The sequence below is a fragment of the Salminus brasiliensis genome, chromosome 1 (assembly GCF_030463535.1).
Source record: "Salminus brasiliensis chromosome 1, fSalBra1.hap2, whole genome shotgun sequence".
Lineage (NCBI taxonomy): Eukaryota > Metazoa > Chordata > Actinopteri > Characiformes > Bryconidae > Salminus > Salminus brasiliensis.
Genome location: NC_132878.1, coordinates 37,318,405 through 37,334,651, shown reverse-complemented (window position 1 = coordinate 37,334,651; position 16,247 = coordinate 37,318,405). Strand labels below are relative to the sequence as shown.

At 42.6% G+C, this 16,247-nt stretch overlaps 1 protein-coding gene across 1 annotated transcript in view; it reads right to left on the bottom strand.

Annotated features, from left to right (window-relative positions):
- The window catches only part of LOC140555516 (rho-associated protein kinase 2-like), a 55,522-nt gene that overhangs the window by 4,919 nt on the left and 34,356 nt on the right, over positions 1-16,247 (bottom strand). The window contains exons 16-31 of the mRNA XM_072678779.1: positions 13,743-13,849; positions 13,433-13,592; positions 11,353-11,513; positions 9,991-10,175; positions 9,811-9,880; positions 9,508-9,611; positions 7,905-8,091; positions 7,277-7,370; positions 7,054-7,148; positions 6,774-6,962; positions 6,394-6,562; positions 4,895-4,962; positions 4,658-4,746; positions 3,970-4,048; positions 2,981-3,245; positions 2,451-2,718 (exon numbers count right to left, since the gene is read on the bottom strand). Of these exons, the coding sequence (XP_072534880.1) occupies positions 2,451-2,718; positions 2,981-3,245; positions 3,970-4,048; positions 4,658-4,746; positions 4,895-4,962; positions 6,394-6,562; positions 6,774-6,962; positions 7,054-7,148; positions 7,277-7,370; positions 7,905-8,091; positions 9,508-9,611; positions 9,811-9,880; positions 9,991-10,175; positions 11,353-11,513; positions 13,433-13,592; positions 13,743-13,849 (2,290 nt within the window). The remainder of the gene's footprint in view (positions 1-2,450; positions 2,719-2,980; positions 3,246-3,969; positions 4,049-4,657; positions 4,747-4,894; positions 4,963-6,393; positions 6,563-6,773; positions 6,963-7,053; positions 7,149-7,276; positions 7,371-7,904; positions 8,092-9,507; positions 9,612-9,810; positions 9,881-9,990; positions 10,176-11,352; positions 11,514-13,432; positions 13,593-13,742; positions 13,850-16,247) is intronic.

Genomic DNA, 16,247 nt, shown 5'->3' with positions numbered 1-16,247 from the left:
GAAGTTATATTTTTGCCTTGAAACGACACAGGCATCTCCCAGGAGATAACACGATGATGTACAAGAGGCATCATTGTGGGAAAAAGTATTTCTCAGCTTTTATACACATTTGAACAAAAAGTGGCATGTCCAAAATTATTCATACCCTTTGAAAACTGTCACAGTATATGGGAAAATCCAAAGTTCTATACCATTCCAAATAGTCCAAGCTGTTTTAAAGCATCCTAATTACCCTGATTCTTTGGGAACAGCTGTTTTAATCAACTCAACAGGAGAAAAACAGCAGCTCTCTGCAGTTGGTTTGTGGACAGTCATGGCTAAGACAAAGGAGCTCACTAAGGACCTGCGGCTGTGCATTGTGGCCGCTCACAAGTCAGGAAAGGGCTATAAAGCCATATCAAAATGTTTTCAAGTTCCAGTGGCTACAGTGCAAAGTATTATTAAAAAATACAAGAAGTTCCGCACTGTGGAAAATCTCAGAAGATGTGGTCGGAAGCCAAAAGTGACACCTGTGCTGGCCAGGAGAATAGTGAGAGAGGTGAAGAAAAATCCAAGGATCACCACCAAGGCCATCCTGGTGAATCTGGACTCTGCTGGTGGCGACATCTCAAGGCAGACAGTTCAACGGACACTGCACACTGCTGGGTTCCACGGACGCAGGCCAAGGAGGACACCACTTCTCCAGAAAAGGCACACAAAAGCCCGCTTGACCTTTGCAAATGCTCATCTGGACAAAGAAGAAGACTTCTGGTGTTCTGTTTTATGGTCAGATGAAACAAAAATTGAATTGTTTGGCCACAATGATGTGTGCACCATTTGGCGTAAAAAAGGAGAAGCCTTCAACCCTAAGAACACCACTGTCCCCACTGTCAAACATGGTGGTGGGAACCTAATGTTTTGGGGGTGTTTTTCAGCCAATGGACCAGGGAACTTGATCGCAGTAAATGGCACCATGAAAAAAGAGCAATACATCAAGATTCTCAACAACAACATCAGGCAGTCTGCAGAGAAACTTGGCCTTGGGAACCGGTGGACATTTCAGCACAACAACGACCCAAAACACACAGCCAAAGTGGTGAAGAAATGGTTAGCAGACAAAAACATTAATGTTTTGCAGTGGCCCAGCCAGAGTCCTGACTTGAATCCAATTGAGAATCTGTGGAGGGAGCTAAAGATCAGGGTGATGGCAAGGAGACCCTCGAACCTCAAAGAGTTGGAGCTCATCACTAAAGATGAATGGGCAAAAATACCAGTGGAGACATGCAAAAAGCTGGTCAGCAATTACAGGAAGCGTTTGATTGCTGTAATAGCCAATAAAGGCTTTTCTATTAATTATTGAGAAGGGTATGAATAATTTTGGACATGCCACTTTTTGTTCAAATGTGTATAAAAGCTGAGAAATATTTTTTCCCACAATGATGCCTCTTGTACATCATCGTGTTATCTCCTGGGAGATGCCTGTGTCATTTCCAGGCAAAAATATAATTTCTGGTTAAATAAAAGTAAATTTAAGTCAAACTTTGACAGGGGTATGAATACTTTCGGGCATGACTGTAGATGAAATGCAGCTAAAGCGATGAGGAAGAGCTGATGCCAATTCGATGATGCTATGGAAGTTCTAGAGCCTTGGGCCTACTTATTAAATCACATAATTATTAAATCACACAAAAAACACCAAAATAGGGTCAATCTACAATCTGAGCTGCAGTAATGTTATTCTGTCTATTGTTATAATTGTATTATGCCCCTATTGCTGTTCAGACTAGTCTTTACATCACTTTACTTTTATAATCTTCAATAACAAGATTCCATCACAGATCTACACTGTTAAACGTAAAAGATCTTTGAGGAATTTTTGGAAGTTCCTCAGTTTGAAACTGTGGAGGAACCTCTTGAGGTGCTTTGAGGGACCTTCAATGGACCTTTTTCTTCTACAAACCTTTTCTTGCAGGCTCCTTAGAGCACCTCCTGAGGTTCCTCCACAGGTTCAAACTGAAGAACCGCCAAAAGTTCCTCAAGGATCTTAATATTTTAACAGTGTTAAGAACTATTCTCACAGACGGTCTTGTCATGTCTGCATGGGGTAACATATACTGCATGTAGAACTGGATGTTGCTACTTGACAACGTGCTACCAATGGAATGGAATTAAAAGCATGGGATAAAAGCATGGCTATGGGAAATGCATTTACATCACTGGCAGCATGGTTTAGACTGCGGCATAAGCGATTAGAATGCCTGTTAGCTCAAAGGATGAAACTACAACACACAGGGCTTTTCTGATGAAATACTATAAGGTGTTTAACCCTAAACTGATAAAGTACTGAAACAGCAACATAGCTTCTCAACAGCTTCTCTAGAGTACAGTTTGAGATCCTGTTCATTTTCTCCTGTGAGGAATTATCCATTAATGCAATATCAGATATACAAGTTTTGCCTCTGGTTACTCACCTGGTCTTGGCAGAAGGTGGTGGGCCTCTGCTTGGCACCCTGATTGCTCCTCTGGGGGACAGTTTCGGGGAATTGCGGGGAGACAGAAGGGGTGAGGGCTGTGGCGGTGACCCAGCGACGGGGGGCTCCTGAGGGGGTGTATGGGTCAAGGCTGGGACAGAGGATTTGCGCGGGATTCGCTTGAGCAGGCGACTGACCCATTTCTGCTGCTCCGTCGTGGAGCTGGCCAGCAGCAGCAGCTCTTTAGCCGTAGACATGTCGTAGTTCACTGCAGGAATCACACAGCGAGGGTTAAATACAGCACAGGACCTCACAGGTACACATATGCACACCTACAAACCCACAAATACATGCAGATACAGATATAATATAATAGATCTGAACTATCTAGGCTTAAATTAGTACAACTGACACACTGAAGGATAAACTTGTAAAACATCTATAAAAGGAATTGTGAAAGTACTAGCGATGACTGCAGCAGCCATAGCAAAAAAACCTCTCTAAATACACTGCACAGGTGCTGATCTGACCTTTGCAGGGCGCAAGCACCTCCTCCTTGCGGTCCAAGTGGTCTTTGTGGCATTTGAGGCGGCAGCGACGGCACTCCAGAGCCGGAGGAGGCTTGAAGACGTTCCAGAGGGGCCGAGGGCACACCTCACAACTAGAGGGGAAATGATAGAGAGTCGGCACAAACTCATGACCCTTGTGGGGGATGCACGCTGACCTATCGGCCGCCGAGAGCTCCATGGTACCCTCCTGATCCTTCTTGCTCTCCCCTTCATTATCGTAGAGGATCTATAGGGAGAGGGAGAGAAAGAAAAAAAATTATGATTAGAATATATAATATATAATTTAATAGGATTATATATGATACAGTAGCAAGAGAAGGTGCGGGAACCCCTGGTCACATAACACGCTGTCCTGATTTTCTAATGGCAAATACAGATTCACACACATATTAAGAGCAACAAATTTGTCGAAAGTATAATTTAGGGTATGCCCGAACTTTTGCACATCACGTTTAATGTTTTACATTTTTTTACATATTGAAAAATACAAAAATGTAGTAAGTAAATGGAAAGTCTGCAGACCTGTGGTAGGTTCTTGTACTTATTCTTGTTTACAAAATTCACAAAACATGTTGACCATAGGTTCCCAGACCTTTACATAAAATGCCCTTGATAGAGATTTTGGAGACTTTTTTACCAAGTAATGACATTAGTGTTTTTTCCTGTGCTGTTTTCCAATGGCTTAACATATTAAACAGAAAGCAGTTTAGGGCCACACTTTGAGAACAACACCAAAGTCCACATACCAAGGCCTTCCCAAAGTGTAAATATGAAATCTAAACAAATGTACAGAAATATCGTATGAACAAAATTTTCTCGTTAAATTAAAATGGAATCATCTTTACTAGATGTAAACACTAATAAGGATGAGACATTCTCAAACTTTTAACAGGCAGTGCGGTGCTGCTGTACAGCAGTCTGACTGCATGGATGAAGACATCACACATTACCTGGAAAATGCGTGGGATCTCTCTGGCATCTGCGCGGTAAACATCCGTTTGCGTGACGGGCCGAACATGGAAGAGTTTACTGAAAGAAAGAAAAAGAAAAAAAAAGAAGAGGTTAAATGAAGTGCTATCTAATGCTTAAGCACACAAAAATCACCAAATCTAAGCATCAGATTTGACACAAGCTCAGATTTGACACACTACACTGTGTACTCCACAAGTCACAGTATCAAATATGAACAGATACAATGGAATTTAAACTAGACCAGGGCCATTTGAGTCCATTTATTTGTAAGCACAGCAGCCTTTAGCTTCTACAATGATGTAAATGCTGAAATGTACTGCAGTGAGATGCAGAGAGGTAATCAAACTGGCACTTTCCGAATAGCTTAGCACAAAAGCCAATGGAATTAAATGTAGAATTGAGGAATGTTTCGTTGAAAGTGGTTTGTAGAGACATATTTTGACATATTTACACTGCTCTAACATGTAGACTAAGGCATATTGGGTGTATTTACACATGCATTATTATATGGATAGTCTTTCACCTGTAATACTCTACATACATAACAACCAGATGCAAACGGGGTCATAGAGCCTAAATTGTATTGGTGTTAAAGCTGGTTTTTTTTTGTATTATTAATTATAATACATTTTTGTACTATTATATTATGTGCATGTGTGGACTCACTCTATGTCCAGTATCATAAATGGGCTGGACTGCTCTCGGTCTTCCTCGGAATCATAGAACAGGATCTTCTTACTGCTCATCACGACATACTACAGAGCAAACAAGAATCACATACATACAATATACATACACACATGCACAAAGCATACCCATAATGCATATTGTTAGAGATAGTGATGGTATGCTTGTCCATAACTGTGTTTGAGAGTTTGATGAACTGGTGAATTGGTATTTTACCTTCTTATCCCATCCAAATCTCTTGGTATTCTTACTTGGAAGGGACAGCCAGCCCTCCAGGCTAGAGTCTGTGGAAAACAGTGAAAAAAACAATGCGTTTACAAATGATAAGAATAACAACAACTCGGGTGACACACACACCGGCGAGGTTCCTCATCCTCACGCGTGGCTTCTGGCAGTGCTAGTATTTTCTCACACTCTCAGCACACCACGGCAGAGCACACGCTACTAAAAAAAAAAAAAAAAAAAAAAACACTGCACGCTCAATTTACCAACAGAGCAAGTGTCAAGTATGTGTTACAGGCTCTGGCCAAATGATGTCTGTTAGTGTGACAAGTGTGCAGTACTCGCATGTGCATACAGTACCACACAGTCAAAAGTTTGGACCCACCTGATTGAGTTTCCTAATCTCGAGCCATTTCAATGTTTTAAGTGGTCTCAGACTGCTGAGACATGGTTCTCTGTGTATATGTCAACATGTCAAACGAAATCTGAGCCCTCTGAACAGACCACAGGCCAATGCAGAGCTCCTCCCAAGTCATACTGTAATGAACACTAGTGGTCAAACCATTTTCCCGCAAAATTCCTTTTGGAAAATGTAGCAGACTCTGAAGTGGGGTTGCACTTTTCTACTGTGCAGCGACACCTGTACAGAAATGGCCTTAATGGAAGACTCATCCAAGGAAAACCTTGCCAGCACCCTCAACAATGAAAGTAATATGGCTTAAAATCTCTGAAATAAATAGTGAGGCTGGGTGCATATGTAAAGCACTGGACTCGACATCCACTATACTCCTCATTTAGCTGCTGAAAATAAGAAAAAACTATTCTTGAACTAAACTTGAGTAGATGAGTTTGGCAAAGATGAGTAGATGAGTAGACGAGTCCAAAGTTTTGACTGTGCATGCATGCGTCCATTGTTGGACATCTGTCTTGTGCACCTATCTCTGTCTCCATGCAGGGTCACCTGCAGGCTCGGAGTCAGCAGGCCTTTCGTAGGCGAGGGCCAGCCGAGGCCGCTGCTGCTGCTCTTCCTCGTCCTCACCCGAGGAGTCCGAGGGGAAGAGAGGGGTGATGCGGCACGGCCGGGTATCGATACACACAGACTTGGAGCTTCGCTGGTACGTGAATGACATGGACTCCGAGGTTTGGGAGTGTGTGATGCGCACTACGGCGCCACCATGGGGACAGGAGTGGAGAGTGTGCCGGTTAAAAGGAAAAAAAGGAAAGGAATAAAAGTTGCATATTAAAAGCAGAGGTTCAGTGGACAGACTTGTGCAACGAAAAAGAGATTAGGAGTGAAACAGGGACGACTCAGATGAGGTAGAATGTAAAATAGCAATATGGAGATAAAAAGAAATGGACAGGAAGAGAAGAGAATGGAGAAAAAGCTAGAGATGAACAGAAAATACCAAAGAAGCAAAGAGCAACAGGTCATGTGTAGAAGAAAATGCTAGGTTGCCATGTCTCTAGTAGTGTCTGTGATGGAGCAGCTGTACCTGGGTAAGGCTCATCGTCCCGCTCATTGCCGAAACTGCTGATGCTGGTGGTGTCAAGGGAATGGATACTAAGAGAGGTCAGCTGACTGCGCAGGCGCTCGATGTCACTGTCCTTACTGTCCAGAGCCATCTGCAGCTCCACACGCACCTGCGACTCGTCTATTATCGCCTACACAACACAAGCACACCCAGAGAGCAATTGGTATTGGCTGAAATTCACTGGAATTGAAACTGAATCTGAGGCTGATGTTTAGTACAGTCAAGAAAAAACGTGGTGAGCTTGTGTATACTCTGTAGGTAATGTCTTAAAACAGTTTCAACAGTATTTAGACTCTTGACTATGTCAGCTGTGTTTAGTCAGTATGCCGGTTGATGCTCACAGCCTGCATCTCGCTGATCTCCTTCTGGTATTTGATGATGGTGCTGTTGAGCTTCTCCTTCTCGGATCGCAGTTCCAGCTGCAACTTCCTGTTTTCCTTCTCCTTCCTGCGCAGCTCAATGTCATCGCCACGGCGACCGCTGGGCACCACGTCCTTCCTGTTCATGATCTCAGCCAGCTTATTAACCGCCTAAACACAGGGAAATGTCAGAGGAACGTTACACGTCTTTGAGCTGAAGCGCCTGCTAAGGATGTGGGTCTAGATCTAAAGCGCCACGCACCTGGATCTTGAGCGTTCTTTCAGACTGAAGCTGCTTCTCGAAGGAAAGCTTCATGCTGCTCACCTGCCTCTCCTCCTCTTTAGCCCTCTGGAACTCTGTGTACACCAAAGAAACACTAAACGTCACCCTCACTTTCCTTACAACCTTTCCGAAGTGATAAAAACCTGGACATATCTTCTCATAAGAATGAGTTTAGCTATTCTTCAAATGTTGGTGCACTTACGCTGCTGAAGCTCTTTGAGCTGGTTATTGAGCTCCTCCTTCTCACTGGCCAGGTTGGCCACATCCACGGTCAGCGTGCGGTTGGACTCCTCAAGCTAATTACACACAGAGAAAGAGATAAAACAGAGGGTATTTAGGGTGATAAAGGATGGGCTCTAAAATGTCAGAGCTACACTCATTGCCTACTTTAGTGCACCTGCCACCCTATAGATGCACTTTTTAGGAGCACAGTTGCTGAACAACTCAAGAATCATTGCTAACCTGATATTTGGTTGGTGGAGCATTCTCAGCATTGGGTATAAGGTGTACCTGGAAGTGGATTAACCTGAGCTGCAGAGTCTAACTGTACACCGCCAAATGTAGAGTGTTTAATGGCTTGAACACTAGGTTTTTAATCCTAATCCTATAGTTTACCACAACTTGTGGTGCTCTCCAGGGTTCTATTTTAGGGCCTATGAAACTTATGTTAAATATGACCGCTATGTAGTTTTGAGAGTGAAGAACTAAAGTGTGGGCATACATATAGAGTCTAAGAGGTTAAAGACCCCAATCTGGCACTTCGGTGGAGGCAGCCTAGGCATACTTTTCTAAACACACTCTCTCTCTCTTTCTCGCTCTCTCTCTCTCACCAAGCTGATAGTATTGTCCTTGTCGCTGAGCTCCTGCCGGTGTCTGGCCATCATGTCTTTGATCTCCAACTCCTTCATGATTTTCTCCTTCTCCAGGTCCGAGTACTGCTCCTCAGCGATGGAACGCGCCAGCTGCTCCGAATCTGCCTTCGTCAGGCTCACCTCCAGCTGAGCAGCCAGGGAGTCCCTACACACAGACACTCAAGTTATTTGCTATTTGGACAAAGCTCAAGTTATTGCCCAGTACAGTTTACTCATTAATAGAGTGGTTCAAGTACCCAACACACTTTACTTTCCTCTCTGTAACTTAACTCTGTCCGTAACTGAACAATTAGTTGTATCTGGTAAAGCATGGAAAACATTAGAATATGCACAGCAAGGGTCCTCAAACCTCGGTCCTGTGTAGTGAACAGGGAGTGCCACTAGATGGGGCTGAGTGTACTTTCCACACAACCTATTGTTCCTTTTTCATAAAAACACCATTGTACACAAGAGGGACACATCCCCTACATCTGCCTCTTGCTTTAAGAGCACAGTCTTTAAAAACATATAACATTTCTATTCTATTCTATTTTTGTTTCAAATGTGTAGGATGGATGACTGGATAAAAAAAAAAGACAAATGTGAGTTTAAAACACTGGTTTGCTGGTTTAAATTTAGAGGGAAAGACTTAACCCGTAAAACCCCAGACTAACTAATATACAGGTTATGTTGTCTGGAACCTACAGCAGAATTTGTGTTACAATCAATTTTGAGACCACGGACACTGTGCTCCATACCCTGCAATGAGAACTACCTTTCAGGTAGAGTTTAAATGGATGGTGAAGCATCAGTCTGTGGAGAATTGTACAAGGACATGAGGCTGAAGTTACCTGAGCACAGCCAATTTGCCCCAAGTTGGCTGAGCTGCAACTTGTATAAGGTTTTAAGGCCACAGCCAATGAAATTCCTTGTGAACAAACGTCTCCACAAATGCTTTAAAACATTGTGTAGCTCATATTATATAATAATAATGCCTTACATCATGCGGTTACATGAACCAATCTTAGCTAGCTAGCAAACTGTCTGGTTAACATATAGACAGATATATGAAAGAAGCTACTATTAGCTTAAAAGACATTAATGTTCACATTAGCTGGCGCTACAAAATTAGCTACGCTTTTTTCTAGCTTGTGACACAAGCTGCTAGCCATGTTCTTGAACATGCTTCTTTCTGGTTGTGACGAATTTTCAAGCAACAAGCAGATGTGAAGGTATCGTTGATTGTGGGTGCTTACAGTAGAAAATGCATCCAAAAGGTGGAGAAGAGGAATAGAGGGGGGAAAATAGAGAAGGGAGCCAGGGCTGCCCTTTTTTCAGGTTTGAGCAACAGTCCTTGAGCAACAGTTTACTGAAACTGCCTGACCGTTTAACCCTCCTGCAGAGAGCACACCCAACTGATCCAGGTAAATAAGGCCATTAGGCCTTAAGGAATTTGAGTTCTAGGGCCAGCTGTATTAGATTAGGTTTCGCACTAAACTGTCCAAGGGGGTATTACTCAGGAAGCAGCATAAAGAGAGCATTGGTCAGCTCTCTCTCTCTCTATACACACACACATACACACCTCTCTTCCTGTAGATCCTCAAGTCTTTGCTGTGCATCCTGGTACAGTTTTGTCTTCTCATCACACTCCTCCTTCAGCTCGCGAATCTGGGTCTTATACAGCTTCTGCAGACACACACGTGTAATGTATGAAGTAGGATGTCCTTAGTTACTTTGATACCTAACAGTCTAGCCTGTTCAACAGGGGGGAGTGAACCGGGATGTGCTGGATAATGGGGCCTTAAATTTCAAAGCCTTATTGAGATGGACCTATTTTATGGAATAACCTAAATACCCTCAGAACAAAAAAAAACACCAGACGTACTGTGAAATACTGCTCCGCCTCAAGTTGGTCCTTTAACTCCTTCAGATGCAGGTCAGCCTCTTCTCTCTCCCTGATTGGTCGAGAACAAAAGACTTGTTGGTGTTGAGCTCTGACTGAGCTGGATTCGATCGAAGTGATTACTAATGAGATTCATGATTACTCTACCACACACAGACACACCTGCGCAGTTCCTGGTTGTGTTTCTCCAGGCTGAGTTTGAGCTCCAGCAGATGGTTGAGTTCTTGTTTGAGTTGTTTTTCAGAGGAGCGCAGTGTGGTGACCTCTTGCCTCTGAGCCTTCAGGTCAGCCTGAGACAGATTCCTCCGCTGCGTCTCCTGCTCTACACGCACTGTCAGCACGTCCACCTGCACACACAAACAACATACATACTTAAAAAGACTCTAGGATCTGACCCATACAGTAGTCCTAAGTGGTCAGTGGTAACAACAATCTGATGGTAGACTCTTTAGGGTCAAATTCATAAAACTCGCTGTCGCTGAGGAGTTGATGGTTAATTCTGCAAAACTGTATATCTTCTTTTTTTATGCATTTTACACATCAGCTCAGTAACAGCCAATCGACACTGATATGCTAATGAGCTAATGTATAAATAAATATTGAATTTAACTCAAACCTTAACCATGCCCTTAAATCAACCCTAATTTTAAACCCTAACCCCAAAACCTAACCCTAAATCAACCCTAAAACACAACCCTTACACTTAAATTAACCCTAAAACCTAACCCCAACTCTACCCTTAAATCAACCCTAAACCCTAACCCTCATCATAACCTAACCCTTGAATTAACCCTAAAACCTAACCCTAAATCAACCCAAAACCTAACCCGAACCCTTAAATTAACCCTAAACCTAACATTAACCTAGCCTTAAAATTAACCTTAAAATCTAACCATACCCCTACATCAAACCTAAATTTTAACCCTAACCCCAACCCTACCATTACATCAACCCTAAATCATAACCCTTACCTTAACCTAACCCTTAAATTAACCCTAAAACCTAACCCTACCCTTAAAGCAACCCTAAAACCTAACCCTAACCTTAACCTAACCCTTTTATGAATTGATTTAGGGTTAGACTCTAAGGTTTAGTGTAGGGTTACAGTCAACAGACAGCTTAGAGTTCAGTTGCATTTAATAGGCTTTTAGCTGAATGTTAGCTGAACATTAGGTGAGCATCTATGAGGCATCTATAACAGACCATCCAAGTAAAATGATTCCTTTAAAAATCAAGATGAAGAGTTGCAGTAAAAATACAAAAACAAATACAAAGAGAAAGAGAACGGAGCATGAGGACAGAACTGTTACCAGCACGCCAATTTGATCCTGTTCAAACAAAACACTTCCACGCCATTCATAGCTAAAATACTTAAACACACTGCGTCACTGCCTAAACACAGCATTTTCCCACGACGGGCTCTCTGGAAATAAACACAACCAACATACACAATGCAAAAAGTCACCGGTTCCTGCTCAAGATGAATTCAATACAACAGCCAGTAGCACAGAGAGACAGACATACCTCCTCAGTGAGTTTGTTTTTGTGTGAGCGTAGCTCCTGCAGCTCGTGCTGTGCCTGTTTGTAGTCGCAGTCTAAGACAGACTGATTCTTCTCCAGCTGCATCAGTTTACTCTCCAGCTGCTGCTTGGCTAAGCGCTCTTCCTGCAACTTGCGCTCCATGTCTGGGCACACAAAAACAGACATATGTTACATACATAAAGGACTATGGTCCTAATACATCAACCCCTGAAGTAAAACATGTGCTATCATTTACAACAGGGGGTGCTTGGCTAACGTTGCTAACAAACACAGGACATAGACCATCACCAATCCCATTCAGTAAACGAATGCCACCAATTAAAAAAAAGAATTAAAAGGCATAGATCCTCCTTATTTAAACCTAAATTTAAGCATTAATGAACAATGTTTCCTCTTGTTCAGATACCGAATGTGTCTGTGCTGATCAACTGATTTCGGTTGTCAGCATTACCTATTTTTTTCCTTTAACATTTTAAAGACCAAGCAGGTTTATTTGAGCCTTTTCACCCGTGGGATCTGACCGTTCAGCTTTAAACATGACACACACAACAATCAGCTTTAGCTCTACTAACCTATCAAATCTGCCTAATTAGTCTTCCCACAACATACAGCGCATCCCGACAATTCATTCAATTCTATTTTAAATAGTCCAGAAAGGACAGAATAGGAACTCACGCTGGGTGGACCATTACAGGTAGCAGAACTTCCTTGCGAAAGGGTTAAGGAAACAACACCCACGTGTAAATATATGTAACAATATTGAAGACAGTTCTGTCTGAGGAACAACGACAGTGCATATTTTATCCCCTTGTTGTGAAGATAGCACTCAGCATCCCTCAGACTCTGTAGGTGCCTCAAGCTCCTCTGGGTCAGATGATTTTCAGTATGTGATTTAAACAATATTGTAACATTGTAAAATTAGGAAATCTTTATTTAGGCAAATAATGAGGCAAGCTTTGATAATCAGATAATTTAAGTGTTCTTTAATAACTTATATATTTTGTCTTTATTTCTTTCTTTATTTATTTAATTGAGACGTAGTAAACCCAGCCTTTGTATCTAAACAAACATAAAACAGTATTTTCAGCAAATCTTACTGTACAGTTATTGTGTGTTAATTGTAATTCATCAACATGGCCTGTGTGCAAAAACATCTTACAGAGTCAGATTTTTTGTAAAGCCTCTTTTGGCAAAAATCATAGTTTGCCAATTCTTTCTGTAACACCTAAAAGTATCTATGGTGTCTATGTGTGTTTAGGTCAGGGGACTGCCAGAGCCATTCTAAAAGCTAAAAGTCAGGATTTGCTGGTATTTTGTGGAACCCATCCTTCCTATACCTATGCAATACTGCCAGTGCCACTGGCCGCAACACAACCCCAAAACATGATAGATCCTCACCCTATGCTTCACAGTTGGCAAGCCATCCTCTTTTAACAGATGGTCTGACATTTGCCTGTACCTGTGCAGTATTGCTAAAGCCACTGGCAGCAACACAACCCTGAAGCATAAAAGATTCTACCCACATTCTTCACAGTTGGCAAGGTGTTCTTTTCATGAAATTCAGTTTCAGTTGCCCTTTCTCCACATCTTTCACTGACTGTGGCCAGAGTTCTATTTTGACTTCATCAGTCCACAGCACTTGTTGCCAAAACTCATCTGGCTTTTCTAGATGTTCCAAAGTGTACTTCAAATGTTGAGCATTGTCATGAGGACGTAGATGGAATGTTGCACCACCTTTTGATTCAACTAAATGTTTAGCTTATAGCATTACCCTGCCTTGATTCCGCTGATACTTCCTAATTATAGTTGGTGATGTGTCTTAGGCCAGATTTGGGAATCATGGGAAATCACTGAGTTTGCAAAGCTTGAAGTGCCTAAGCTTCTCCACAGACCACGGTGAAGATTTAGACTGGCCAACAGTTTGACTGTTTCTAAGGTTTTCATAGAGATTTTCATAGATATATAGAGATTTTCCCCCAAGTTCGTCAGGTGGAGTAAATATACAAATCCTATTAACTACACCATGCTGAAAGCTTCTTTATCTTATCTTGCGCTTTCTCACCTCTCAGGACTTCCGACTTGGCCTCCTCAATGGACTGGTTGAGTTTGCTGTGGTCGGCTAGTCGTGCTTTAGTGGCCTTATGCTCTTCTTCCTCCTGCTCCAAACGCTGCTGGACAGATTTGAGCTTGAAGGAGAGATCAATCTCCTGCTGACTTCTCACCTAAAAAGAGAGAGAGAGGTTTTTAGAGCACTTGCAAAACAACACACTTGACACCAACATGGCACATATGTGTGTGTGTGTGTGTGTGTGTGTGTGTGTGTGTGTGTGTGTGAGTGAGTGAGAGAGAGAGGGTCACAGAGACACATATACCTTCTCCAGGTCAGTCAGTTCCTCCTGTAACTGTCTTTTCTCCCCCTCAGCCTTAGAGAGAGAACCTTTCATCTGCTTCAGCTCCTCCTCCAGACCTGAGGCACGAGCTGAGGAAGAGAGAGTGAGAGAGAGAGAGAGTGTAAAACATAACCCACCACTGGCCTCAGTAGCCTCAGAGGTGTGCAGGACTCAGAAGAGAAGACCACTAGTGGAATGTTCTCTCGGGTTCAAGACCTGACGTCAGCCACCTGCCTGCTGCCTCTGCACCGGGAGCTGAAAATATCACTGAGCCAGTGTTTACTCTCTACAGGAGAAACTCCACCCAAACACAACAGCACCACACAGCCCAGGGAGACAAGGGTCCAGTGTGTGTCATAGAAGCAGAGGAGGCTTATGCTCAGTACTAAAACCAGCTTTACACTACTAACAGTGCTTCACACACACTCGTAAGAAGCAAGGGAGGTTAGAAAGTGTCAGTTTGAGGGTTTTAATAGCGCTTTCTAAGAACACCATACACCATATTCAGACATGAATGCACTGGAAATACTGTGCTTTCAATGTTTTCTATGAACAGTTTTTTTCCTGGGATAGAATGAGTGTACAGCAAAGCCAAGAATGGACCAGCCCCTCAGTATTTGATGGCGATGGTCAAAAGCCGATCCGCACCAAGAGCACTTCCAGCTTCAAGTACGGCTCAGCTTGACCTGCCATTCCTTAAAATCCACGGAAGACGAGCGGTCCAGGCTTTTCTTTTTTCTGTCCTGCACCTGGGTGTCCGATCAGCAGAGTTGCTCGCTGTCTTCAAGCGCAGACTGAAGACCCACCTCTTCAGTGAATACTTGGACGAATAGCAGAGTGGTTTCCTTAATGACTTGTGTTTAGTAGTGTCTTAACTTAAAGGGATCTTTGAACTATCAGTGTATTCAAACTAGCAAGGATATTTTTCTAAGAAAACAGTAAAGTCTGCTAAATGCCGTAAATGTAAATTTAATTTAAAAAACAAGAATTTAGTGCATAGGTATTTTTGAAGGAGGTTCTGAGGTCAACACAGGGTCAAAATTATACAATCACTTAACTATTAACTCAGTGGTGCTGAAAGTTCCAACATGTTTTTTAACTTTCCAAGGCTGAGACCTTGTAACTTCCTGTTAGTGATCATGATTGACTACAGCTGGTAGCATCTCTATCCCCACAACAAGGGTTTGTCTTACAGTACTCATCTGACTGACCAAGAATTAGTACAATGGGAAAGTCTGAGGAGCTCCAGAGCTTTTGTAAACAACTGTGTATTCCAAACAACTGTGCATAAGTACAGGTACAGGGGGACATTGCCACTTTTCCAAGGCCTGGAAAATAACCCAAACTGTCACTCTCTGCTGAGAGGGTAGTCAGGAACAACCCAAGAACCACCAAGGCACCGACCTGCCAGTGACCAGTGTGACTGTCTACAGTCAAGCAAGTGTTACATTGGCATGGACTGAGAGGCTGCTGTTTAAGAAAGAACCCCCTTCTCAACAAACAGCTAAACCACATGGACAAAAAATATCCTTCTAAACAAATATTTTTGTAGCAGTAAAGGTGAGGGATTCTACCCCAAGAACCTTTGTCAGAACTTGTAATAGGACGAACAGCATTGCTGTCATTGTTACTCTGGAGAAGGATAGGGTAGGTTAACGCTGAGTCATATTTGTGTAGAATCCGGTAATATTACTCTGCCACCTCAGTCCAGATGCTTCTTTCAATTGTAGTGACGCTTCTTTTTCTCTCAGCTCATCTAGAAAAACGCGTCCTTTAGTGGTGGCTCAAAGCGTGAACTACACTTCCCAAATATAGCGGGAGCCTAGAAGCAGGAAATGCTAATTTTCCATAGTGTTGCTTTAAAAGTTGGCTTTGTGCCAGGAAACCAATCCAAATTCTGCCTAAAAGACAAAGTCAAATATCTAACCAGAATTCTACCAGAAGCTTGTTGAAGGTGCAACTTGCAAAGGGACCAAATATTTACCCAAATATTAGTATGTATATTTTTTATCCTTTATGTGTTGATTTTCGAAAAGCCCAAAAATCAAAACTTGTGTATCAAATTATTGGTTTTTTTTTTCCTATTAAAGATTTATGTTGTTACTCATTCTGCCCCGGAGCGTTCAAAGCAATCGGGGAAAGCCCAAAATGGGCATGACATTTATTATGTCCATGATGAGTGTACGTAAACTTCTGAGCACAACTGTTCATGCTTCTGTATTTTGGTTTTTTTGAAGCACGAATCATACTTTAGCAGAAAGTCTCTGTCAAGAAGTTACTCTTTGGAGCAGAGGTGTCCATTCTTATCCGCAAAGGGTCGGTGTGACTGCAGGTTTTTAGCAACCAGCAGCACACCTGATTCCACTCGTTTAATCAATAAGCCAGTCTCCCGCTCACTGACAGACCCAATCACTCGCCTTCTGTCTTATCTGCTCACTCTTTCACTCTCTCCCTCCTCCATGTGTCCATCTCACACTCTTTCTGCCT